Source organism: Camelus bactrianus, chromosome 18 (assembly GCF_048773025.1).
Source record: "Camelus bactrianus isolate YW-2024 breed Bactrian camel chromosome 18, ASM4877302v1, whole genome shotgun sequence".
NCBI classification, from domain to species: Eukaryota; Metazoa; Chordata; class Mammalia; order Artiodactyla; family Camelidae; genus Camelus; species Camelus bactrianus.
The window spans coordinates 15,479,586-15,505,890 of NC_133556.1; the positions used below are offsets into that span (position 1 = coordinate 15,479,586).

The 26,305-nt window shown below is 55.0% G+C and overlaps 1 protein-coding gene across 2 annotated transcripts in view; it reads left to right on the forward strand.

The window, feature by feature from the left end:
- GTF3C1 (general transcription factor IIIC subunit 1) overlaps positions 1-22,597 on the forward strand; it is a 62,886-nt gene extending 40,289 nt beyond the window's left edge. For both annotated transcript variants that reach the window (XM_010960981.3, XM_010960982.3), the window contains exons 22-37: positions 328-409; positions 544-732; positions 2,437-2,594; positions 4,149-4,291; positions 6,406-6,487; positions 7,681-7,793; positions 9,950-10,012; positions 10,714-10,807; positions 13,549-13,721; positions 14,532-14,819; positions 15,473-15,732; positions 16,782-17,059; positions 18,447-19,002; positions 19,645-19,696; positions 20,487-20,679; positions 21,602-22,597. In XM_010960981.3, the coding sequence (XP_010959283.2) occupies positions 328-409; positions 544-732; positions 2,437-2,594; positions 4,149-4,291; positions 6,406-6,487; positions 7,681-7,793; positions 9,950-10,012; positions 10,714-10,807; positions 13,549-13,721; positions 14,532-14,819; positions 15,473-15,732; positions 16,782-17,059; positions 18,447-19,002; positions 19,645-19,696; positions 20,487-20,679; positions 21,602-21,814 (2,937 nt within the window). In that variant the 3' untranslated portion in view covers positions 21,815-22,597. The remainder of the gene's footprint in view (positions 1-327; positions 410-543; positions 733-2,436; positions 2,595-4,148; positions 4,292-6,405; positions 6,488-7,680; positions 7,794-9,949; positions 10,013-10,713; positions 10,808-13,548; positions 13,722-14,531; positions 14,820-15,472; positions 15,733-16,781; positions 17,060-18,446; positions 19,003-19,644; positions 19,697-20,486; positions 20,680-21,601) is intronic.
- Positions 22,598-26,305: the final 3,708 nt, after the last annotated feature.

Genomic DNA, 26,305 nt, shown 5'->3' on the forward strand with positions numbered 1-26,305 from the left:
TTTTGAATTGGCAAAACCAAAATTGACCAGAAACACGAAGAATCACTTCCATATGTACTGAAGGCACATCAGGCCTGTTTTTTTCCCAGTGGAATCTAATTTATTCTGTGATGTGTACACCTATTCATTTTTTAAAGAAAGAACAGAAAGTCTGTAAGATAAAGTTCACACAAGAGGGGGTGCCTGTGCAATAGAAAAGTGGGGTTGCTGCCCAGCTGTCCTCGGCTTCTCCTCCAGAGACTTGCACACCTCGGGGCAGCAGCTGCCCTGGGCTCTTGGGAATTCATGGAAGCTCATGCTTCATTCGGTGATGCCCTTGTCTTTCAGGGGAACACCACGACGGAGAATGGGCTCACGGTGAGGCTCCAGACGTTTCTGTCTAAGCGCCCATTGCCTCTTGGGGCTGGAGGTACGTGTGCCGGGAGCTCACCAGAAATAGACGCAGTCCCAAATCGGGCCAACAGGACCACGGCACATTCGGTTTGGCTTCCGGCCTCCACGGAGGTCATCTGGAAAGCCTTGTCTTCTTGTGCTTATTTCCAGGCAACAGCAGGTTGAGTATCTGGGGAGAAGCAAGAACAGGATCGGAGCTCTGTGCTGACCGGGAAGAGCAGTTTGAGGTTGACCGGGAACCCACGCTGGACAGGAACCGGAGAGTGAGGGGTGGGAAAAGCCAGAAGCGGAAACGGCTGAAGAAGGACCCTGGCAAGAAGATCAAGAGAAAGAAAAAAGGTTTTGTGATGATCCTTTGCATTTGCTAGACTTGACTTTTGCGTGTTCAGGCTTGGAGATGTGCAGCAGCCCCCTGGCCACCTGGCCTGAGCTCTGCCACAGACTTAGGGTCCATCTCCCTCTGTTTGTGGCCCTAACTCTTCCTGATTGCGTTTTATTTTCCAAACCCAGCCTGCTGACGGAGAGGTCCTTCCTATATGCTTCCCCTGCTGTCTTTGTGTTTTTAGAGTCTTTTCACTTAGTAACTCCGTCAGTTCAAATTTCTAATTTCACCTCACCTGAAAAAACCTTAGCAAAAGTCCTTCGCAAAATCCTCGTCGCCACCAGCCAAAATCCTATTATTCTTTTGGCTTACCTCTTAATGTCTGCATCTGTGCTCGTCAGGCCAAAATTCAAAGCGATGTTGTATTTTTAAATGAGAGGGAGCGTGGGAGTCACCTAAGCCTGCAGGCTCTCTCTAGATCTCCTGACCCCTCACGTGCAGAGCCTTGCAGATTCATCTGGACAGTATTTACAGAGAAGGAGGGCAGCAAGGAGACCGGTGTCCATGTTTTAGGCCACTTTTATATCACCTCAGTGGTCTGTGCGTTTATTTCAGATGAAAACAGAATGTTCAAACAGGAACCTGGTTTTAGTGTTTTATTCGGCTGTCGTCTGTAATAAATGGCCTTGCGTCTGCTGAAATGGCCCCTCAGTTTAACGTGTCCAGATATGCGTAAGATCAGTTTGGCTCACAAAGCCCTGAGTTCATTACCAGGCAAAATGTGGTGGTGGTGTCGCTTTGAATAATTCAGATGCTCTTCCCACTTTTCCTCTGTCTTCATTTGGAAGGCGTGCACTAAACAGACAGTCTTGAGTTGGAAGTAGCATATGGCGTCTGCCTGTGAAACAGCCGTCAGTACGTCCCCGAGGGGAGGAGACCCCAGGAAACCCGGCAGTTCAGAGCTCACGGTTCAGACCCCGTGTCTGCTGCTTGCTGGGCAACTTTGGGCAAGTTGCTGTATCTCTCTGTGTTTCAGATTCCTCAGCTGCCAAATGGGGACAATAATTGTATCCTTCTCATCAGGTTGTTGTAAAGTGTTATTTTAACTAGAAGTGAATGTAAAACATGTAAAAAGCTGAAGCCAGGACTTGGCACATAGTAAATATCCCACGATGTTAGTGGCCGTTACTGTTTGTATAGTAGCGGCTTTGTGCCAGGCACTGTGCTCAGTGTTTCATACCCAGTGTTGTTCAATCCTCAGGACCACCTTGTAGGGTGGGCCTTGTCCCCACCGTGCCCCAGAGTTGGCATGGTGTCTCTGAGGTTGCAGAGCAGGGAAGGGTGGGGGCCCGTGCAGCTGGGGAGCACACCCCGAGCAGGCTTCATCAGCTTGGGTGCAAGGCACCTTCAGAGGGCTCAGGGCTGCTGTGGGAAGGATTGGAGACAGGCAGATAACTAACAAGAGACTGCATCCAGGCTGCCCAGCCCATCACTGTGAAATCTGACCAGAGAGAAATGATGAAAGGAGTAAAAATAAATCTATCAGGAAGGGCTGAGTCTTCTTCTGTGGTTAGTTTACATGGCTTCCAGCACAATGAGATTCTGAGAACCGATACCTTGGTCCAACATGGCCAGGTGGGTGGGGACCCTTCCCCTCTCCAGGGTGGTAATTCCAAACCAGTGGTAAGAGGCCCCCTCCGCTCTCCCCCTGCTGTTCTTAGAAGAGCACCCGGAGGAGAAAAGCAAAAGGCTGCGTTACCACGACGAGGCCGACCAGAGCGCCCTGCGGAGGATGACCCGGCTGCGCGTCACCTGGTCCCTGCAGGAGGACGGGCTGCTCGTGCTCTGCCGCATCGCCAGCAACGTCCTCAACGCCAAGGTGACCAGCCTGCCGCCCCCGCCCCTCCCAGCCTCCAGCTCGCTGATTGCATGTCCCTCTCGTCATGGGGGGTCTTTCCTGTATGACCCATGTAGGGAGGCTCATGGCCCCTGGGACCCCCCATCCTATCGACTCCACTCGGCCACAGGGAGAAGCATCTCCCAGAACCCTACAGATGAGCGCCACACTCGGTTTTGCCTGTTTCTTCCCAGCCCTGTATGTGTGTATCTTTGCCTGAGTGCAGGCCAAGCAGCTCAGAGCCGTGCTCTCTCTCCTCACTGGGAATCTAACCCTTTCCTGCTCCCCTCCTCCCACCCTGGAAAACTCCTATTTACCTTTCAGTAACTGCCTATCATCTCTGGAAAGGCCTCACTGATCCCGCCAAGTGGCAGTGATCCCTGTACTCTCCTCTGCCCCTTGGACGTACACTTCTCATGCTGCTCCTTCTACTCTGGCACCTCTTGGCCCACTGGAGAGGCTGCTTCTAGAACTTCTTATTTGTTTTCGTAGCTGCAGCCCCTCGTCTGGTGCCCCCTGCGCCGTAATCACTTGGTCCATGTGGACCAGGTCAGCGTGGGATGGTGGCCGCGCCTGGGTTCACTCCCCCATCTGCCATGCCACACCGAGGCTGATGTTCAGTTAAGCTCTGCTGTCATCCATTCTAGGGCCCTTCCAGGTGGCAGTGCCGCCAGGCCAGGCAGAGTGGGTGAGGCGGCTTCATACAAAGCCCTTGGCGTTTCCTGTCCTCAGCCATTCCAGCCAAGAGAAACCCACTAAGGGGTCCTATACCCAGTATGCCCTTTGCCTACAGGCACATTAAATCCCTTTTGTTGACCATTTTCCCAGTTTTCTCTCCCCTCAGCCCCTGCCTAAATTCCACCCGAGTCCCTTCTGCAAGGAGGAACCAGAAGGCGTGTTGCTGTCCCTACTGTCTGGTCCTCATTCCATCAAGACACTGGTAGGAGAGGCACGCTTCCCTCCACCCCTGCCACCCTCGATGCAGCTGGGGCGCCAGGAGAGCCCTGCACGGTTCAGGGTCAGCAGACCCTCCACTCACTCGCTTGAACCGACACCGTGTTCTTGGGCCCATCCGTCTGGGCTCTGCCTTCCTGTGTGTATAACGGAGAGGTCCTGAGTCTGTAGATTCAGCTCACTCTGCTTCTGTTAATGGAACTACAAGTACAACACACACAGCATCTCCAATCATATGTAACAGGCACTTAAAGCTTTAAAACCAACCGTCTAAGAAAGCACGTTTTACACACTCCTAGTCCCTCCTAACATATTGCCCTCCAGTCACTGTCACCCAACACCCTCCAAGCACCTCTCTTAGTTGCCAAAAGACACTCTTTTCCCACTGGACACCTCACTCAGTGCCAGGCACACGGCCAGTGCCCAGTAGACGGGACTGAGTACATGTGTGAGGTGACAGTTTTGAGGGTCCGCTGAGGAAAGAGGTTCCACAAAAAGTATCTCCCCACTCCTTTTCGTTAGTGACCCATCACGTGGGCTCCAAGGATGCTAATTTTCTGACTCGGCTTGTGTTTGATCCAGGTGAAGGGCCCGTTTGTCCCCTGGCAGGTGGTGCGGGACATTCTGCACGCCACCTTTGAAGAGTCTTTGGACAAAACATCTCATTCTGTCGGACGAAGAGCTCGCTACATAGTCAAAAACCCACAAGCCTACCTGAACTATAAGTAAGCCTCATTTGAACTTCTAACCCCAAGAGAAGGTTATTCCAGTGCTTCTGGATTGTTCTTTACTCTTCTTTCATCCCATTTGCTTAAGAGTCGGGTGTAAAACCCGGATAGGTAAAATCTGAGGCGTCCGGTAGCACGCCAGGAGCTGCTAGAGATTGTTAGTTAGATTGTCCTGGATCTGGGGGCCTGGGCATGATTCTGGGCACTTCCACATACAGGGTATTATTTAGACTTTAGGACAGCCTTGTGAAGTTGGTGCAGATGGAGAAACAGGCTGAACAGGCTAGGTGACTTGCTGAATGTCACCTCGTCACGTCACAGGAGTAGCAGGCAGTGAAGGCGGAGGCCTCCACCTCTTTTCACTGCAGTCTCAGTGCCCCAGAGCGGCTCCGGATGTCCCCGCATTAGTGGCGCCTCGTGTAGCTCACTGGACAGGAACGGGGGATCCCTGGGCCATACACATTCAGCCATGCCCTCAGCTGAGCTGTGTGTTCCCTAAGAACGTGTGGGGATGGCAGCTGGCTGGGGGTCGCAGAGCACCCCCTGTGGATTGTCAGTTGCCCGTGAGGCTGCCCCATCCGTCTCCTCTCTTAGGGCCAGGGCATAAAGCCGTCACCAGCCCCATCAGACTCCTACAGCTCCCTCCACTGGCGTGGGCTCGAGTGGGCAGGACCACAGGGCATCGGTGGTGTAGGGAGGTGCCAGGGTGAGGCCAGGAAGGGGCACACGGCAGGGTTGGGCAGACCTGCTTCCACCAGCTGATGTTCATGCTGCAGGGCAGTAGGAGAGCTTGGCTCGGGGTTAATTCTGAGCCCTGGGCAGCCCGCGGTCAGCCAGATGGTGGAGAAATCAGCCCAGCCGTGGATTGTGGAGAAGACGCAGCTCTGCCCGGGCCTCTTGGTGTTGGCACTGTTGACATTTGGGACCAGATCATTCTTTGTTAGGGGGCATCCTGTGCACTGGAGGATGTTTAACAGCATCCCTGCCTCCACGCACTAGGCACCTACTAGGTACCAGTAGGTACCAGTCGCACACTGCCCACCCCCATTATAACAACCAAAAATGTTTTCAGATGTCCCCTGGGAGGGCAGATCGCCGTGTTGGGAACCGCTGGGTTAGACACACCAAGGGGCCTTCCTGTGTGAAGCACTTTCCCCTGTGTGTGGTAGACTCTTAGAATTTTCTATCTGAAAGGGCTCTGATCGCCTGGTCCAGAGTGGAAACTGGCCCAGGGAGAGGTTGTGAGTTGGCTGGGGTGACAGCGAGCTGGTGGTGAAGTGAGATCTGGAACTCGGGCTTCCCGGCCCCTGCCTGACACTCTTCCTCTTGTCCCAAAGTGATCCAGGAGAGGGAGACACTTGTGAGGTGGGGAAGGCTGCGGGGTGAACAGGCCTGGGTCTCCGTCCTTGCCAATGTTCAGAGCTGTGGGTCCTGGGACAGGGTGTTTGTCCACTTAGAAGCTGTTTTCTTACCTGTGAGCAGGATGAGACCCATAGTAACCACACCTGCCCCACCCTTGGAGTCTGTGTGACCGTCACCTCACCAAACTATGAAATGGAATGACAGTCTCTGTGTTGCAAGCTCTTTATGAGAGTCGAAGTGCTCATAGGAGCCCAGCAAACACTGGTTGTCTTTCCCTTTGTTTCCTTTTGGGCAGGTCAGGCTCTCCTGACACCATGGAGCCGTGGAGGTTTGTGCAGTGGACAGACAGTGCTGGAGGAGACCAGTGCCCTTAACAGTACCAAACACCAGGGCCTGATAATGTTTTAAAATTTACAGTACGCTGTCACATAGGGCATCTCATGTGGTCTCGGCCAAAGCCCTGTAAGGGGCAGGCGGGTGGGAGCCACAGTTCTCCGTTTGCACATGGAGAGCGGAAACTCAGAGAAGCCACGGTGTGACGTGTGAGCAGTAACAGGCCTGACTTGAATCAGGTCTGGTCGACCCCAAATCCTTCATTCTTAAAAGCTGTAATCACCCAGCAGGTAGATAAGTAGGTCTTCCTTCACGGTTAGCCACGGCCAGAAATGTCAGAACAGAAATGTCCCGATGGTTCTGAACGTGGACTCGTTACAGTTCCCAGACTTCACTTGGGTCTGCTCTCTCTGCAGGATTTGCCTGGCCGAGGTGTACCAGGATAAGGAGCTTGTTGGGGAGTTCATGAATCGGAAAGCTGACTATGAAGACCCAAAGGTGGGCCCTCCGGCCTGAGCCGAAGGCAGGGATTTCTAGGTTCTAGTCTGGTCCTCCGGACCCTCGGTGCCTCTGCCGGCCTCACAGACGGGGCTTTCCCGCCACGCATTTGGGAAGTCGGCGTGTCAGTTCTTTGGCTGTGGACCTCCTTTGATCAGACTCCAGCACCAGTTTTCAAAGACGGTTAGAATTTGGCATGCCACTTTGCAGTGCTGCTCTGCCCAGAGGCCTGTTTTATTAAGAAAATAGGGCAGCTCTTCAGAAATATTACAAACAGCTAGACTTCTGGAAAGCTTGCAGATGAGCTGTGAGTTCTCTTCCTGAGTTTTCTGGGAGCAGGTCTGGGACAGTGACAGGAAGCCATCCTTCCGGACCCAGACTTCTCTGCTCTTGAGCCCAGAGTCTACTGAGTCCTCACTCGTTGAGCTAATGCTGGACTCCACTGCATGTGTGTCTGGCCTTGTGCCCAGTGAGGCCAACTGAAATGGAGCCCCAGGGCAGTGGGACAGGCAGGGAAGTAAATGGGCACCACAGAACAGTGCAGTCACCCTGAGAGAGGAATGCACAGGCCGCTGAGGTCACAGAGGGAGAGTTAGGAGTGCCTTTAGCCCAAGTGAAAGGGAGAAAAAAAACCTAACGGGCTCAAGGCTTCTTTTTTCCCATGTGCCAAGCAACCCAGAGGTAGACCATTCTATGTGGGTGCAGCAAAGCCAAGATGTTCTCAGGGCCCCAGGTTCATTCTGTCACTTACTCCCCATCCCTGGTGGTTAGCTTTCCATCCTTGTGCTGGTCACCTCATGGCTGCCATGTGGCTGCTGGAGCTCAGTCCTCACAACAGAATCCGAGGACAGGAAGAAGTGGGGAGAGGGCCCTTGTATCAGGGAGGGGATAGCTTTTCCCAGAAGATCCTGGGAGGCTGGGCAGGCTGTTTCCCCACACCAGGTTGGGGCTGGCTCCACTGATGAAGGAAGTAGGGGTCCAAGAACATCTGCTCCAGAGGGCTTTTCAAAGGTGTCAGCGCTGAGCCCAGACTGCAGAGACGGGGGCCCTGCCCAGGCCGAGGCAGTGAAGGGAGGGGGCGAGGGAGGTCATTGCCGCTGGAGTTGGTTACAACATTTTCCTTGATGTATCTTAGTGAAGCCTCCTTTCAGGGAGAAGGAGGGCTGTAACATCTCATTCTCTCATCTTGAAAGGTTTGTGCCAGTGAGTTTAAAGAATTTGTGGAGAAGCTTAAAGAGAAGTTCAGTTCAGCCTTAAAGGATCCTAACCTTGAAATTCCAGACACACTCGAGGAGCTGTTTGCCAGGTAAGGTTCTTCTGGGGAGGTTCTGGGTGATCCTCGAGGGGCAAGAGGGAAAGTCACCAGCCAGGATGGCCACGGGTGCCTCCCCCACCAGCCGTTCCACGTGGCCTTGCAGTGAACCCTGCGCTTCCCTCACGGGCAGCTTGAAAACGGGCGGCGCTGCCCTCCCTCGCACCCCACCAGGTGCTCCCTTTCCCTCTGTGGAGGTCTCCACTGCTTCACCCAGACGTGACTCTCTCTTCTTCACCATCCTCATCACGACAGCCCCTCCAGCCACTGTATTTCCCAATTTCTTTCTCTAGAGATGACATCCCTCCATCAGGGCCCATTTGTCAACTGTACAATACCTTTGCAGTGAGCCCCCTGCCATTCAGGTGGGCATCTCATCCTGCCATTCAGCTGGCAAGTGATTTATGTCCTGCCTGCTGTGCCCAGGCCAAAGGAGCTATTTACAGTCATTTTCAGAGTTGATAAGCTTTAGCTGGCTTTTTTTTTAAGTAAAAGTAATATTTTTATTGGAAAGATATTTAACAGATTATAATAACTCAACTATCCTGTAACCATTTTTCGGTTTTGTTGACCTTCCAGTCCTTGTACACATTAAACAGAGGCCATCACAGGCTTACACACCGTGATGAGTGCTCGGGGCAATGATGGGTTCCCATCATGTGCAGTACCACCCTAAGAACTGCTCCAGATTTTAAGTCCAGATGACAGAGAAACCCAGAAACTTAGCACGACAAATATTTTCACATACAGTGTAGGAAAAAACTAAACATTCCAGTGATTTCATTAAGCACCTTCTTTTGAGTGTAACAGAGGCTACAGAGGGGGAAGGAACTGGCGGTCTCGAGTGTAACAGAGGCTACAGAGGGGGGAGGAGCTGGCGGTTTCCGGATCAGAAAAGGGAACTTGACCAAAAGCAAAACAAAACACTCTGCTTTCCAAAACTTTCCAGCAACCCCAGAGTGAGATCACGTCAGCAAGTAGATACACTTCGTATGTCTTCTGTTCTCGGTAGTTGACTTTGAGTAATTGGTGTTGGCACCGTGCTGCTGTTGATAAATCACTAATGCAAGCTTTGCTTCTGTTGGTATTCCTGCAGTGTTTTCATTTGTGAGAAAGCCTGCGGAAAGGACTCTGCTTACAGGAAACAGGTTACCGTGAATCAGAAGGCCCTACTCGTTAGCTGTTTCTTGAGTTCTGCTTTTGCCGCAGACTGCTCCCAAGTGGCATGGTTTCTATTCAGTCTTAACGATGTTTCAAACAGCCCGTTGACCTATCTGTAATTTCTGTCTCCACGTACTTTCAATAAAGTGGTGGAGCAAATTTTTGTTACAAAAGAGGACGGTTGAAATAAAGATTTTTAAAGGAGAGTTCATGAACCATCTAGAGGAAAGGAAAAAGTTCCAGCTGCCACAGTTTACCACTAAATTTGACCTTGAGCGTTCTGGCAGGCAAAGGAAAAAAGAAAATGATTTCAGGTATTTTCTCGCTTGACTAAAAACAGTTCTCGTTTTTCTGAAAAGGTGCTTTCTCTGGCTACTAAATTCTAGGAAGAATTTACAATTGCAAAGATGAATTTTGACTTCAGTTTTGTAGAAACCAAAGATGTATCTTACAAATAAATGGTCTTTTTTTTTTTTAAGTGAGTTCTATGATTTGTTTTTCATTTATTTGCTTGGTATGAATACAAAGAACATTACATGGATCTCAAAAAAAAAAACCAAACAGATGGAGAGATAACCTGTAATCCCATCACTGAATACAGCTACTCCCTTGTGGGTATTTTCTTTCATTCTGCCTTCTTATGCTTGTTTTTTAATCATAATGAGCTCACAATTTTATGTCCCCCCCCCAACTCCGGGCACAGTGAACAGTAGCTCCCTGCCAATCAGCCTTTCTCCTTCTTGCCTCATTGTGGTCGGTAAGCGAATGTCCCTCATTTTCTCAACGCTCATTTCTACAGCATGGTCATTCAATGGGCAGAATGTGGTGTTTTCTCATTTTACTTCACAGGTACATGTTTGCATTTTAATGAGTTTGACAATTTTTTCCAGCATGTTAGCCAATCAGTGGCCATCTTCCACGAGCATCAGCTCGGTGAAGGAAGGTCTGCTGGGTTCCCGCGACAGGCTCTTCTTTTGTTTCCTTTGCAGGTACCGAGTTTTGGTGATTGGAGACAAAAAGGATCAAGTCAGGAAGGAGGATGAACTGAATAGGCGAGTGCCTCTTCCTCAGCTGCTCTGTTAGGTTCCCTACAACCTAGCACAGGGGTGATCAAGGGCCAGATCGAGCCTGGCACCTGTTTTTGGAAATGAGGTTTGACTGGAACGCAGCCACGCCTGTTAGCATCAGAGTTGAGTGGCTGCGACAGACCACAGGGCCCACAGAGATTAAATTATTGATCATTTGGCCCTTGGCGGGCAAAGTCTGCCGATCCCTAACCCCACCTATCACTGGCCCAGCCTTAGAGTGGGTTGGGGAAAGGGTTTGAACTCTCAGCCCATGAGCCTTCCAAGTGAAACTGGTTAGGAAAACTCAGCCTTTTTTATTCCAGCTTGGATAATCGGTATTCAGTCTGATCTTAGCTGTGTATTTCAATGAAAAGCCTATTCTCGAGAGAAAAACTGATTTAAAATTGGATGAAAAGAAAATGTGAGCGCTAAGCACCTTTGCTAGTTGTCGTGAAAACCTGTTCCCTGGTTATGCCACCCCTTCCCCGCTTGACTGGGACTTATTTCCTGCAAAAATTGACCAGCCGGTAAGGCTTCAGAATTATGATTTCTTTTGGTTACGAATAGTTTCAGCATTCATCACCTTTTGCAAAATTGAAAACTTGTGTTAAATTAGAGCTGAATCTGCCCCAGCTGAGCAGTGCCCGGTGGCCGGGGGCTCACGTGGCTCCATCCGTCTCTTTCAGTGTGGATGACATCCACTCTCTGGTGCTGCAGAACCTGATCCAGAGCACGCTGGCCCTCTCGGACAGTCAGATGGAGTCTTGCCAGTCGTTTCAGGTGGGGTTGGGGACCCGGCCTCCATCTGCAGCAGCCCTCTGGGACGCGGGGCCCTTCCGAGGCCGGGGCCCTGGGAGGTTTCTGCTCCTTCCCTTCTTAGCTGTGGGGTCTCAGGGACCCTGATTTCCCTCCTCCCCAAGGCTCCAGCCCTCACCCCATTCATCTTTGAAGTGAGGGCACGGGACCCAGTGACCTCCAGAATCCTCTCGCTGTTGGGGTTTTGAGTCTAATGTTTAAAACAGACAATTAGGCAGCATTGGAAATGAGCCATGACAGAAGAGCTGAGAAGGTGTTTGAGCTACCCTGCACATCTTGTCTAATGATGACGTGGGGATGTCAACACATTCTGATGGCTAGATACCGCCCAGTGGAGACGCTGCCTTTCTGCGGGCGTTGGGTCTGACGTATCTCGTGAGGACTTACTGGAGCTGCACTGCCGCTTTATCGTGGCCGAAAGAGGACGAAAGAGGAAGGCGGGCCTCGTTTAACGGCGCACTGAGCCTGGGAGGGGGTGGGATTAGGACTCCCACAGGTATGAAAACTTGAGGTTAGAAGTTAAAAAGCACATGCCCAGGACTCCAGGGCTCATTCATCACACCTGAGTCTGGGGGGACTCTCCAAGCCACCAACCATGAGAAAGCCCAGCCCAAAGTTAATGGTGAGAGCCCAGTCCCTGCACCCCGGCCGGGGCCTTGTCCCGGCCTCACGCCGCTGCTCTTCCTTCCTCAGTTCCATTTCGAGCTGGGGTCTGGGCTGCAAGGGACGCTGCCAAGGGGCTGTCACTCTCCCTGACCCCCAGGGCGTGGGAAGTTGCCGAGAAAGAGCACCTGGGCCCAGGGCCTTTCATCACTGACTCCCTCCGCCTGGCAGTGAAGAGCGGGAGGTCACTGGGGATGAGGTCAGAGGCCACCCAGAGTCCCACTGGGCTCCCCTGCCTGCTGCAGGGAAGTGGGGGTGGGCGCTGCAAGCATCCCAGATGGATGTGTCTGTGACAGCCCAGGGTCGGGAACCTGACGGCTTCACTCACTGTTTGTGGTCTGAGCACTCAGTGACGATGTAACAGCCACTCCTCGGCTTCTTTCCCCCTGCCCCTTGTGGTGTTCCCCCATCAGGCTGATAGTCTGTGTGCCAGGACCGGCATAGAGGTGGGGCCTGGAGAGATCGAGGGTGCTGTGCGTGCCTTGGGCTGGCTGGACCTGGTGTGTGCCCAGACCCCCTCGCCAGCTCCAGGAGAAACCACCCCACCCCAGCACCCCGACTGACCACCACTTGGCTCCCAAGGCCACTGGCTTGAGGACATGGCCTCATTCTCTTTCTGGTCCCGCCACTCCCAGCGGCCTGGCCTCGGAAGTCACACGAAGTCTGTGAGCCTCAGTCTCCCATCACCCATGAGTCCCAGAGGCAGTGCAGAAGGGAACCGTCCATGCCCCAAATTCTCGGACTGTGACTGCAGGCTTTCTTGGCCAGGGCTTTTGACTTTCCAGGAGGCTGGCGTGTGCCAGACGTGCACAGTGGTTAGCTTGTTGAGCCAACACTTTTTAAAATGCTGGAACAACAGAGGTCCTGCTGGTCCCGCAGTCCTCTGAGCTGCTCCTCCTCTGAGCGGGGTCCCCTTCCACAAGCCACGGAGTCACAGTGATGTGGCCAGCGGAAGGAGCCCCTGCGATGGGGGCCCAGGTAGCACCCTCCATGTTCGCCCTGTGCTGGGGGCCGGGCGCTGATGGGGCAGCAGTAAGGGTCAAATCTGTGTTCTTGTGGGGGAGAGAGACAGTGAACAAATGAGATCACTTCAGGTGGAGGTGGTTACTACAGAGGAAGTGAAACAGGTTAATATAACACAACTGCCTGCAGAGGAGCGAGATGGAGGAGGGTTTGGCTTTTGAGGGGGAATGTTCGTGCTGAGAACTGAGTGTTGAGGAGTCAGTCATGCCGAGGTTTGGGGGAGGTGCTCTCTAAGAAAGGGGAGTGGTGAGTGCAAAGGCCCTGAGGTGGGAAGGCCTTGGCTTTTGCAAGAAAAGTAAGAAAGCTGGTGGGGCTGGAGGGTGGTGATTGAGGGCTGGATTGTAGGAGTTGGGGCCTGGGTGTCAGGCAAGTTCCCGCACACGGGGGTCTTGTCAGGCGTCGTAAGGACTGGGAGTTCTACCCTCAGAGGGAAACCAGCATGGCTTTCAAGGTCGGGAAGGAACGTGTGGTCTGATTGAGGCGTGTAGTCTGATTGTGGCACAGGGTGGTCGGGGTTGGGGCCGGGGGCATGTGTAGAAGCAGAAAGAGCAGTTGGCAAGAGGCCATGGTGAGAAACGATGGTGGCATGGCCCAGACGTGGCAACATAATGGGCGTGATCCAGATGCGTTTGGGAACCTACTTAGAGGGTAGAGCCCACCAGACAACCTGATGGGTTAGGGGAGGGGGTGATTCTGCATTGGCTCCTAGCATCTTTGCATCCAAAGAAATAGGCAGGCCTAGGGTGCAGAGCCTTCCTTTCTGCAGCCGTCTGTCCCTCTCTCTGTGCTCTCCGGGGTGATGTAACGGTGGGTGAAGGCTGACCGTGGGGGTCGTGGGCTTCCTCCGTGCTCTCCCCAGCAGCACCCCAAGTGTCCGCTGGAGCCTCCCCCCGCCTCGCCCCCACAGCAGCTGCTTCCTCCGCAGGTGACCAGCTGTGGCCTCTGAGCATCCCCACGACTGGCCCTTGTCCGCCTGGCGGCTGGAGGGCCCTGCTCACCCGCGCCCCGCTATGTTGCAGACATTCCGCCTGTACCGGGAGTATAAGGACCACATCCTCGTGAAGGCCTTCGTGGAGTGCCAGAAGAGGAGCTTGGTCAACCGGCGCCGGATCAACCACACGCTGGGTCCCAAGAAGAACCGGGCTTTGCCCTTTGTGCCGATGTCCTACCAGCTGTCCCAGACCTACTACAGGTGAGCACCACTCTGCAGCCTGCGCCTGGGCTGGGGAGCGCGGGGCCTGTCTGCAGAGAGGAGCGTGGGGGAGCCACAGGCACCGGCGTCCCTCCTGTCCGAGACAGGGCGGCCTGGGCCCCTCGCAGCCCCTGATGCAGCCTCTGGGATCGATTTCCTCATCAACAACTGTCCTTCCCTGTATGGGAATAAGGTGAACGCTTGTGGCATTTACCATTTTTGCAGGTAGTTTTGCCCTTTTCCCTATCAAATTGTGTAAAATGGGTTTCTAATAATTCAACCAGCTAAAAGGAGCCCCTCCAAGCTGGGCATAACCTCAGTCCGTAATCCTCACGGCTCAGAGCTGTACCAGGCCGCCTGCCTCGCAGGCCCACACACTTCCTTTGGAAGCCGTCCTGTACTTTTCAGACTCAGTTTACAGCATGTTGGCAAGAGGTTGTTACAGGGTTGGGAAAGTCACACAGAGAGAAGGGCTTGACCTGGGAGATGGTGAGACTGAACACACACGTCCTCTCATCTCAGTGTGGGTTCAGGGCTGGCCTGTAAAGATGATTATTACAAAAAAGCACTTTATCTTCCCCCAACTTGGCCCTGGATGACAGTGAGTGTCCGCGAGGCCTAGGGTATTGGGTTGGATAAAAAGACACAGCCCCTCCTCAGAGGCGCTCAGGTGAGGGGGAGACGCAATCAGACAAGTGTGGCACCTTCATCTGAGATGGAAGAGAGGGCTTCCGGGAGACGCGAGATTTGGCAGATCCACACCCAGGCCTCCAGCACCCCGTCCTCAGGCCCCCCCGTATCATTGTGTAGGATCTTCACATGGCGGTTTCCCGGCACCCTCTGCACAGAATCATTCCAGTTCTTCGACAGAATCCGCGCTGCCGGCGAGTCAGACCAGCCCGATCATTTTTCCTTCAAAGACCAGGAGAGTAATGACTCCACAGGCGACCTGGTGGCGTTTTCTTTGGACGGCCCTGGAGGACACTGTGTGGCCGTCCTGACCCTCTTCTCTCTGGGCCTTATATCCGTGGACGTCAGGATTCCAGAGCAGATCGTGGTGGTGGACAGTTCAATGGTGGAGAATGAGGTCATTAAGAGGTAAGAGGTGGGGTGCTGCTTGGAGCACCGTCGGGGCATCAGGCCTCGTCACTCCTTCTCAGGCCGTGGCGTCTCCAGTTTTATTTGCTCGGTCATCTGATCTTCATTCAACAAACATGTGCTGAGTTTCTCTGTGTGGGCATTTGCTGTACAAAGACAGCAGGGCCTAAGCTGTGCCTTCCAGGAGCTCCCAGATCTGTGAACTGGGGATTCCAGCACAGAGTCCAGTGCAACACCTTCTGCTGATGCCTCCAGGCTCTGGGGGAGCCAGAGGAGGGAATGAATTGGCTGTGCCAAAGAGATGGACCCAGGACAGTGTGGCCAGGAGGGTCAGCAGAGAAGGCGGAATTGACCAAGGTTCCTGGAGGCATAATAGCCAAATTGGGGTTTAATGGGAAAGTAGGCATTTTTTGAACAGAGACTAGGAAGGGTTTCCAGGCAGAAGGAACAGCCCATGCAAAGACACAGGTGCATGGACAGGGTGAGGGGGTGTGTGGGAAGGCAGATGAGGGAGATGAAGCTGGAGCATCAGTCTCTGCTGACCTCACGGCTAGATGCCGGGGGTGTCCGGTGTCAGAGGGCTGCTCTCCGAGGGGGACAGTGTGCACGGAGCGAATGGCTGGACAGCAGACAGGTCCATTTTCCACTCCTAGCCTGGGGAAAGACGGCGCCTTGGAAGAGGACGAGGACGAAGAGGAAGACTTGGACGAGGGCTCGGGGGCCAAGCGCCGGAGCATCGAAGTGAAAGCCCGCCAGGCCTCCCACACCAACTACCTGCTGATGAGGGGCTACTGCGCCCCCGGCATCGTCAGCACCCGCAACCTCAACCCCAACGACAACATTGTGGTGAACTCCTGCCAGGTCAAGTTCCGGCTGCGCTGCACACCCGTGCCCACCCAGCTGGAGCCCATCGGTGAGAGCCACCCTGCCGCCCTGGGGCCCAGGCTCTGAAGGGCAACGACTGTGGAGCCAAAACAAAGGAAAACCCCTCCCGTCCTTCGCAGCCGCCACGGGTTGTGGGGGACACATGTCCTGAGTTGCCCGCTTGCTTGGGGAGCCCCGGGCTGTGCCCTCTGTGTGGTTAGAACTCACCACAGTCCTTTTCTTTTTAGTGTTATCTTGGCCCCTACTATGAAAGATGAGCACTCAGCTTGCTTCATTATCTCTTGCCTCCTTTACTTCCAGTCTTTTGCTTTTTCGAGTTCTTCTCTTGATTATCTTTGCAACGTTAATGACTTCCTCACCCTCCGTCTCCCACACCCTCGATTCTGGGTTTCCGGTTTCTGGCAGTCTCTTCTCCCTCCACAGAGTGAGGACCCTGGGGCCTCGTCCTACACTCCTCTCCCTCCTTCCCACCCTTTTCCTGCCTCCGTCTGACTTGTTTTTACTGTCATGTGTTGAGATGGAGGGTACTACTTTCACAACCACAGTCAGTGTTCTGTGCCGGGTCGGGAGCTTGGGCCGGGCGAAGATGTGATAATCTGTAGACTGTGGTCTTAGCAGAGACATCTTGGCCAGGAAGCAACAGACACCAGCCCTGGCTGGTGTGAGCAAAATGGAAGTATATCCTGGCTGTCTCACAGGGTCTGAGGAGTGGTGACCTCGTGAACGTTAGAGAGGGTGGGGCCAGGGCAGCTGGAGTTGAGGACCTCCTCCGTCCATAGCTGCAGGGCTGTGGTTCTCAGGCCCCAGCCCCACTTTTCGCCCTTCAGTGGGAGTCTCAGGCGAAAGAATCATATTGGCCCTGGGAACTCAGCCTAGTTGTCTGCAGTCAGGGGCCCAGGGGCTCATATCCGGAACCCAACTGCCAGGGGCCCGACCGTGTCCACCCGGAAGGTGACCCCTGGCTGTGTGGGGAGCTGTGAGTCAGGGCTGGAGCATGGCCTGCCTCGCTATCACCTGTACACGGGGCTGGGGAGGGGCTCCTGTCAGGGCTGATTCTGGTTCTCCTGGTCTCCGCAGCCACATCTCTGAAAGAGCTGACGGTGGGGACCGCCTGCCTCCCTAACACGTTCACCAGGCTGATAAACAGCCAGGACACCTACAGCTTGGAAGAGTTCGCCCGCCAGGTGGCGCTGTCTGGGTACAAACCTGGAGACGTGTCCGCCGCCCTGGAGGTACAGGGGGCCATTGCAGCGGCCGGTTGCTTTGGGGTGGACAAGACAGAGCTAACCAGACGGTTCTCCACCTTGGAAAGGGCAGATGGTGAGCGCACCAGGACCTTCACAGACTACGTCCAGGTGAGCTATGCTCCCAGGGAGCCTGAGGTCATGAAAGCAGAAGTTGCAACTCATGGGCCAGATGCACCCTGCGGATGGACTTGGTCTGAGGCATGTGGTGGAATTGTTTCAAAAGTTGAATTTGTTGTCAACACTGCCTAAAACCCAGCTCCTCCTGAATGTTAGAATATCTGGCCACTCGGGCCCTGTTTCTTCAGCACAGTTGGCTGGACCCCTCCAAGCCATGGGTCTTGTCCACCCCGGCTCTCTGCTATGTCTGTGGCTCCCTGTACCCAGCCCACGGTACTCACCACACTACCTGCCTCAGCCCATTTTCATCAGTGACCCTTAAACTCGGAGAATTTAATCACAGTCGGACCTTTTAGATCAAGTGCCTGGGGACCTGGCTTGCCCTCTTGTGTGTTAGCGATGTTGTGGGGGTGCCTGCCGTGGGGTGTCCATGAGGGAGGAGGGTGGAGGCTGATGTCATTATTAAAGGAATGCAGGAAATATGAGAGGGGTGTGGAGTTCCATTCATATGGTGTTTGATTGTTGTTAAAACTCACGGTGCCTCTGGGGCCCTGGGAGGTGAGTCCTGGAGGGTAGGCAAGCCTCAGAGAGGGGTGAGGACTTTCCTCAGGCCCAGCGCTGGAGCCGAGGCATCCAATCCCACTGACCAACAAGAAGTGAGGAGGCAGCAGCTCCCTCTGTGCCCTGGTGCCCAGCACAGGGTCCCAGATGACGAGTGCCCACAACAAACCCTTCCAGACCTGCATGACCTGGGTGTGAGTCCTGGTTCCAGGCTGTGAACTGGGGCAAATTCCTTGTACCCTGACTGGTAGCTTTTTTAATATAAAAATAAAAAGGATGGTAGGGAGTATAGCTCAGGGGTAGAGAGCCCACTTGGCATACATGAGATTTGGGGTTCAATCCCCAATGCCTCTGTTAAGGGCAGGGGGTGGGAGCACACATGCAGCTCCTAGATAGAACAAGGATGTTTGATGGGGCACAGCTGTGCAAGGGCCATTGTCCTTCACAGGGGAACGATAATGGCTTTTGCAAAAGAACTTGATCGCAGTCAGGGTCTTGAGTCCATGGGAGGAGCTGGCCAGGCAGGAGGAGACTTGTAAAGTTGCATCAGCCTCAGGGACACAGCTGTGGTTTCACGTGCCTGGCCTGTTTTACAAGTGGGCACTCTGAGCCTTGAGAGAGAGAGGACTGCCTGGGGCCACGTGGCCGGCTGGTTGTCAGCCCAAGGCTGGAAGCCAGGCCTCCCCCTCGAGTCACCTGTCCTGGTGGAGCTGGGCTGGCCACCGGCTCAGGGCACTTGAACACTGCAGCCAGGGGAGGCAAACCCCGATGACCCTGGGGTCCCCCACAGACCCTCTGTGTCTCCTGCTTTTCCTAGGACCTCTTGGAACAACACCAGGTGTTGGAAGTTGGTGGCAACACCGCTCGCCTGGTGACCATGGCCTCTGCGCATCCCTGGCTCCTGCACTCGGTGCGGCTAAAAGGCAAAGAGGAGGAGGCTGACCCTGCAAGAGAAGACCCCCAGGCCAGGCCCCCAGAGGGGCCCCCCGGCGAGGACGGCCCTTCTGAGGGGCAGGCACCACCTTCTCAGGGCCCCCGGGCTGCCAAGAGGCGAGCCAGCTGGGCCAGCACCGATGCAGCCAGGCAGGGTGAGGGGGCCGACCCCGAGCGCGCCCAGATGCCCCCTGCAAAGAGGCCCACCCTCCAGGACGTGCGCTCAGCCCCCGGCCCTGGGCCCAGAGTGGAAGAGGAGCCGGAAACCCGGGCGCCTGCTCTGCCCGCAGCTCCCGAAGACCCGGGCATGAGGGAGCCTCCCCCAGGAGCATCGGAAGCTGGGCAGGAGGACCTGGAGTGTTTGGGGGTTCCCAGCTCCCCAGGCCAGGAGCAGATGAGCTGTCAGGCCCAGCTTCCAGAGGGCCCTGAAGACCCCAGAGGTACCAACCCTGTCCCGCAGCCCACCACCCCGCACCCACCCATCCTCTGTCCGCCTGCTGCCGCAGAGGAGCTTCTCACAGCCTGGACCTTGCAGGGAGGGGTCCTGCCTCTTTACGCTGTCTTTCCACCAGAGGGCAGAGGCCTCAGACACTCCTCAGCCAGCCTGTGAATCACAAGGTTCTAGAAAGCGGTGTTGTTCCTGAGGCATCAGGTGTTAGGAAGCAGTGGCATAAATGGGAGGGGTCTCGCCTTCTAGGGGATCGACAGATGCTCTGTTTTCCTTTCCTCAGGAGAGGTGCTCCACAGTGGCCTCTCCCGCGTTTTCTGAAGGCACCTTTGTTTCCTCTAGGGTGTTTCCACCCAAGGACTTTACACGCCCAGCTCTGTGGTCAGGGCTTCTGGAGGAAGACAGGTGCTCGCTCGGTCCTCTGGCCCTGGGAACAGCCCCCACGCTGCACCCCGCTGTCCGTCCAGTGCTCTGGGCGTGCTGGCTTCGGCCCATGGCCTGGCCACTCTGGGGACGAAGACCCTCAGGAAGGGGATGACTTTATCCCCAGACCCAGAAGGACTTGTGGAGTGAGTGGGAGAGGAAGAGACAGGCCCCTCCCTTGTCTCTCACTCACATCCCTCTCCTCCGTCAGGTCTGACAGACAGTTCTGCAGCCAGTGGCCGCTCCCAGACAGTACTGGAAAGGTGAGTGTGATTCAGATTCAGGTGGCCGGGGCTGGGGCAGTGAGAGCCCAGGGAGGGGGTTCCCCAGGCCCAGAATTAGTTATTCCATGAACATCTTTCACAAAGATACGGTATCAGACAGTGTCTGGCACAGAGTTCCTCGTCAAGGCAGGTTCTCCTCGTGTGGTGGACGAGGGCCAGAAGCACTAGGCTGTCGCAGGCCCGGTCCATCTGAGCGGTGGGTTTCACAGAGGTTTTCTATTGAGGGGATGCCTGCCGTGTGTGTGTACATTGCCCTCAGATCAGCAGGGCCGTGTGCTTGGGACTCAGGTGTGGCCCTCCCAGGGCCCGGTCATGTAGTCAGAGCCAAGTGCCTGGCTAGTCTGTGGCTGTCCCACATCTCAGTCACTGGTTTAATTTTTAGCAGAAACCTTTGTTCTCTGGAAAGTGTGTCTGGAAGCCCCACGTACAACACAGAAGTAGAGCTTCTGCGTAAAGACCTTGGCCTGAAGGGAAGGTGGCCGCTGGCCCAGGTCCCAGGCGGGGCTGGGAAATCTAGAAGTCATAGCTCTTTTCCCTTCCCTGCCAGCAGGGGGTGATATGGGGGCCGCCAGCCCATCAGGCTCCCCTGAGCCAGTGATGGTGGGCCCTGGGGTTGAGACCCCTCCATCCAGATGGGAGGGAAGCGGGAGGTGGAAGAGCAGAAGGCAGACAGTTCCAGCCCTGCGACCTGGGCCAGGCGCCGCGTGGGAGCAGGTGGCTCCCACCTCCCTCCCTGACCAAGCCTGACACCCATGTGCCTGCCCCGCAGGGACTGTGAGAGTGTCTGCTTCATCGGGCGCCCGTGGCGCATCGTGGACGGCCGCCTGAACGTGCCAGTGTGCAAGGGCATGATGGAGGCCCTGCTGGGCCACGTCATGACGCGGCCCGGCATCCCCGAGAGCTGTCTGCTGCAGCACTACCAGGGCGTGCTGCAGCCCCTCGCCGTGCTCGAGCTGCTCCAGGTGTGGCGGGGCTGGGCCCGGGCTTGAGTCTTGGGGCGGGAGGGTGGGGTGGCGCGTGGGCCGAGTCCTACGGTACAGCTGCCAGGTACAGGCTCGGCCCATGAGGGTGCACTGGCCTCCTCACAGAAAGCCGGGCTCTTCAGAAGAGTCTTGTGCCCCAGGTGTCCCCACCTCGCTACCTACTTCATCCCACCCCCATCAGCCCTGCATCCAGTGGTCAGCCCACTGCCCTCGGAGGAGGCAGCCACGCCGGCTGAGCCCCACACCTTTTTCCATCCTGCATGCAGCCTCCCTGCCCTTTAGCACTGCCGGTGCCCAGCCCTGCGCCCCCCACCCCTGCCCCAGGTTGCTGCCCCAGGCCATCGCTCACAGCATCCTTCCCCAGCCCCTTACTGCTGCTGAGGCTTACCTGTCAGTGTTCCCAGGGTCATGCCTCCGACCCTGTCCCTAGACCAGGGCTCACGACCTCACGAGCCTGCAGGGGCAGGTGGGCAGGTGAGGGACAAGCCCTCATGGATGGCGGGGAGAGCTGGAGATGTGCCCCCGCCCCTAGAGGGCAGCTGCATCCAGCCTGGCCTGATTGCCACCCTGCGCTCTGGCCAGGTATGCCCGGGGCTCTGGCTCCGCAGCAGAAGCGGAAACAGGAAATTCGGTGGGAAATTTCCTGCACTTGAAAGCAGGTCTAGGCCAAACAACACGCCATCTGGAGGCCGGCCTGCAACCCCTGCTCAACACGGGGCCATTGTATAAATGGTGGGAACACCTCCCTCTCCTGCCCTGGGCATTTGTCTAAATCCTCCTGGTCAGTCCCTACTGGTCCCTTAAGGCCAAGTTCAGGTGTCCACTGTTCTGGGAAGCGGCTCGGGGTATAGGACGTGGTCCATAAGCGTACTTGGAAACCATCTGTCTGTGGCATCCACAGGGCCTGGAGTTCCTCGGCTGCATTAGAAAGCGCTCGCTGAGGAGGCCCGCTGCCGTCTCGCTCTTCTCTAAGCCGGTGATGGAAGAGGCCGAGGCGCCCCCCGGACCGAGTGAGAGCCCCACAGTGTTCTACGAGCCCACACTAGACTGTACCCTCCGCTTGGGCTGCGTCTTCCCCCACGAGGTCAACTGGAACAAATGGGTCCACTTCTGAGGCGGCGTGGTCACCATGGCCCTCCTGTCCCACTGTGTGTGGGGTCAGCCTGGCGAGGTCAGGGTGCTGAGGGCCCTGCACCCGCGTGCTGCTCGGGGGCAGTGTGTACCTGGCCCCAGCCCCAGCTGTGGTTTCCAGGCCTGGAAGTCTGGCAGGAGGGCCACCTGCCCACCTGCACCCAGGTCCTTCCCGGGCTGGCCTTAAGGACCCTGAGGGCTGTGCATCGTCACCCAGGAGTCGCGGGGGAGCCGCGGCTGGAAACGCTGGTCACCGCCCACTCTCCTCCTGTTCCTGGAGCCTCAGCTGAGCTGCCTGCCCATCTCTCTAGAACCTGGGCTATGGTGAGTGTGATAGGCCCTGGCGGGCTCATCCTCCAAGGGCCTCCAAGGTGAGGCTGCCATTTGGGAGCAGAGCCACCTGCCCAGGCCTGGAGCCTTCTGGATGGACATCTGCTGGCCAGTGAGGGGTCAGGACCTCGGGGCTGTGGGGCTCTGCCCCATCCACGCAGACCTCGCCTTCCAGATTCCAGCCACCATGGCAGACTCCCCCTGCTCCCGGGAAGCCCCGTGGCCTGAGGGGCAGGGCCTTACGGGGACCTGTCACAGAGCGGGGCTGTGGCTGAGCCTGCACGCTGCCTGCAGGCCTCCAGCAAAGGGGCCGCTAGAAACAAGGGAGGTCCCTGTGAGTTTGGGGTTTGTTTTGTTCCTTCAGCCTCTTTCCTCATTGAAAAAAAATCCCCTGGCATGTATTTATTTATTTTTTAATTAAAGCAAAGTCAGTGCATTTAGTTTTGTGTATTTCCTAAAGAACCTTTGGTCCCCTGGAGGCTCCTTGTTTTCAGCTACAGAACAGCCAGGAATAGATGTTGCCAGTAAAACCGGAGGAAGGAGGGCCTCATGGCCAAGCAGGGCCACCCCCCCATCTTCCAGCCTCAGGAGCAGCCTGCCACTGCCTGGAAAGCCCTTCCTCCTGCTGGGATGACCCCAGCCCATCCCTTGACAGGTGTCAGGCAGCACCTGGCCCAGCGCAGGGCTAATGCCTTCTGCCAACTCTTCAGCCAGGTTCCACTGGTCACCAGCAGGTGGCATCAGCAGCCCAACGTGTCTGTTTCTTGCTGGTTCATCTGAGTCGCCAGACACTTATAGCTTGTCCATCCACATTCAAGGTTGAGATCATAAAAGCTTGCTGGGGTAGGTGGTGACTTGTTCACAAAAATGATGGTAACATAACATTTTCTGAGCACTTGCAATGTGCCAGACACTGCTCTTGGCACTTTCCACATAGTAACTTCTGGTCCCACAAGCTAAGAAGTATGTCTAATCAGTAGACCCATTTCATGTATGAGGAAACTGAGGCCCAAGGAGGTTAAAAAGCATTTCCACAAGTTGGAAGCTAGTAAGTGGATCTGCTGACTTCCCATTTCAGGTCGTCCAGCCTCAAAGCCTTTCCCCCTCAACACTGCTCTCCAGGGATAGAGTTTGCTTTGGGGTGGGGAGCCAGCATGATGCCAAGAGACCCCCAAAGCTGCAGAATGCAATAGTTTCTTCTCTGGAGCCATCAATTTTTAAAAGAAAAACCCTCCCATCTGTTGCCACAAGGGATGGAGGATGACCTTTAGCTGTCCCGTGGTGTGAGCAACGGGGAGGGGAGGTCTTCGGCTCCATTCACAGACTTCCAAGGGGGCCCCTGTCTTCACCGTCATGTCCCATTGTGGGGCATTTCTAAGTCAAGGGGCAGGAGGGTCCCTCTTGGGCTCAGTCCCCTCCCTCGTCTCTGCCCACTGCTCTGTCAGTCACCGCCCTGCCTCTGACTGACTGACTGACTGGTCCATCTATTCATCCATTCAGTATTTGTTGGGCACCTGCTATGTGTCAGGCAGTGCTCTAGGCTCTCAGACCTAGCAGTGGACAAAACAGAAAAAATCCCTGTGCTAGTGGGACAGGCAGTAAATATAATAAGTAAAAGACATGTGTGAGGGCATAGTAAGTGTCACGGAAAAGAGTAAAACTAGCTGCTGTTTTTAGAAGGTGCCGTTTGAGCAAAGACTTGACCTCTTGTTTTCCACTCACATGTTGATGTTTTTTGACTGCAGGTGACCCCCCTCTCTGTCCCTTCGTCGTGGAGAGTTTATACTTCTTACTCCTTTGTTCTCGGTCTTGTGCTCCCCAGAGGGGAAGTACACGTGCTCACTCCACCATCACCCACAGAAGACCAGTTCCGGGTTTTGATGGTGCATCTGGGGCAATTGCAATTGAGGTTGGCTGTGAACAGCTCTCCTGCACCTGGTGCCAGTGGCAGCCGAAGGCCAACCAAGTCCCCAGATGAGTGGGAGGAGGGGGGAAGGAGAGGCTCTCCCTCCAACAGGAGGCCCAAAGGAGCCAGGGATGTGGAGTTGGAGGCACGGACTGCAGGTGATGCACCTCTGGGCCTCTGTTTCCCCAGGGGTAAAGTGAAGGGCGGGGGCTGATCGGCAGCCTTTCTTTTACCAAAGTAGATCGTCCGGGACACCCAGACAGCTTCGGAGGCTAAGACCTTGTGGTAACGAATGGGGAAAGGTTGGGAAGCTGGGGTTCTCGGGTTTTTTAAATCCTTGCACAGGGCAATGTCAGCTTGGTTTCTCTCTCTGGGAGGAAACTGGAGAAGGGCTGGGACCACAGCCCTTCCCTCATGTGACACTCAGGCTGGCTGAAGGGAATGGCGGAGAAGCCCACTCACATCTAATGTCTGGTCTTCATCCTCCCTTTTCATCCCCATCGTGAGCTGAGAGGCTGAGTCCTGCCTCCACTTTACAGAAGAGGAAACTGAGGCTCAGAGACAGCAAATGTTTTGCCCAAGGTCATTCACGAGACATGATGGAGCCCAGTCCTCTGGCCCCTTTGAATGTGGTCCTTCCTTGGGATGGGAGGAGTCTTTATTGTAGGGATGCACTGAGAATATTGCCAGGACACTTCCTAGTGCAAGTGACAGAAACCCATCTCAAACCTGCTTAAGCAAAAAAAGAAAACTTACAGCTCATCAATTCAGTCAGGATAGGCTGGGTTATGCTGTGGTAACAAACAGCCCCCAAACCTTAGCGGATTAGAACAAAGGATTTATTTCTTGTTTACAATATGTGTACATCGCAGGTGAACTAGAAGGTCTGCTCCACGTCTCCCCACTTGAGGACCCAGGCTGATGGAGCGGCTGTCATCTCAAACATCACCAGTCACTGGCAGAGAGGAACACTCTAGAGGGCAGCACAACCATCAGTCCAGTGCTCTGGTCCAGAACTGAAACTTATCACTTCTGCTCACCACTCATTGGCCAGTCCTGGTCACACAGCACCATCTTGACCAGGAGACCAAGAGTTAGAAGTATTTGGTCAACAACATAATGACTTCTATATTCATGGACCTCAAAATTCCAGGGTGTGTGTAGTTTCAGGCATGGCTGGATCCAGGACCTTAAAAGATGATACCAGGAATAGGTATCCGCCTCCCAGCTCCACTTTCCTGTGTCTTGGCCTCATCTCAGGTGAGCTGTTCCCTCCTGGTGCCCCTCTCCCAGCAGCTCCAGATTTTGTCCACCCCTACAGCTGAGCAATCTCAGCAGGAGGAAGAGCATATGGACCAGTTTGGATCCCATGTCTGACCAGTACTGTGGCCAGGAAGACAGGATGCTTTCTTGGCCAGGCCTGGATCCATAGCCACCCAACAGGATGCTGCCCTGGCAGAAGCACAGGTACCCACAGGTGTTTGCCAAGAGTTTCTTCCCTCCTGATCTAGTTCTCTTTCATCAGAGCAAGGTGAGGGGAGCTGGACTTGGGATCAGGAGACCAGAGTTCAGGTTCTGACTCTGACCTCCAATTCAGTGTGTGACCTCAGGCAAGTCACTGGCCCCTTCTGCATCTTTACTTCATCTGTCACGCGGGTATCCCGGTGCCTCAGAGCCTGCAGATGGAAAAGGGCCGGGCCAGGAGCAGATTGTGGCATCCACAAAAGGGGGGTTGCTACCAATCCTGCCTCTTAAGACGGGGTTGTTAGCAATTCTGGCCTGAACTTTGGGTGACAGCGAACCGCCTTCCGCACCCCCAGGGGCTCAGGGCTCAGTCACTTCCAGGCCTTCGTTCAAGCTCTTCTGCCCAAGGAGCTGGTGGTGTCCCTAACAACTCCGATTCATTTTTCAAAGTCCAACCAGATACCATCTCCTCCCTGAAGCACCCCCAGCCCAGCCCTCCTGACGCCCCCTCTGGGCTCCCATCCATGGTGTGCTGGGGCTGGCTCACACCAGCGAGAAGAGTTTATTATGAACATCTCTTCCAACCCCTTGTTTAGAGCCGTCAAGTTGGTAGCTTGAAATTGGCCACAGTGGAAGTATTTACATAAGCAAATACTGCCAACCAGGCTTTACTGAGGGTCCACTCTCTGCCTGGCTGGGGGTAGTGTAGTGAACAAAAGAGAAGTTGTTGCCTTCACGGAGGTTACGTTTGCTGTTTCATCCTTGTCTCTAACA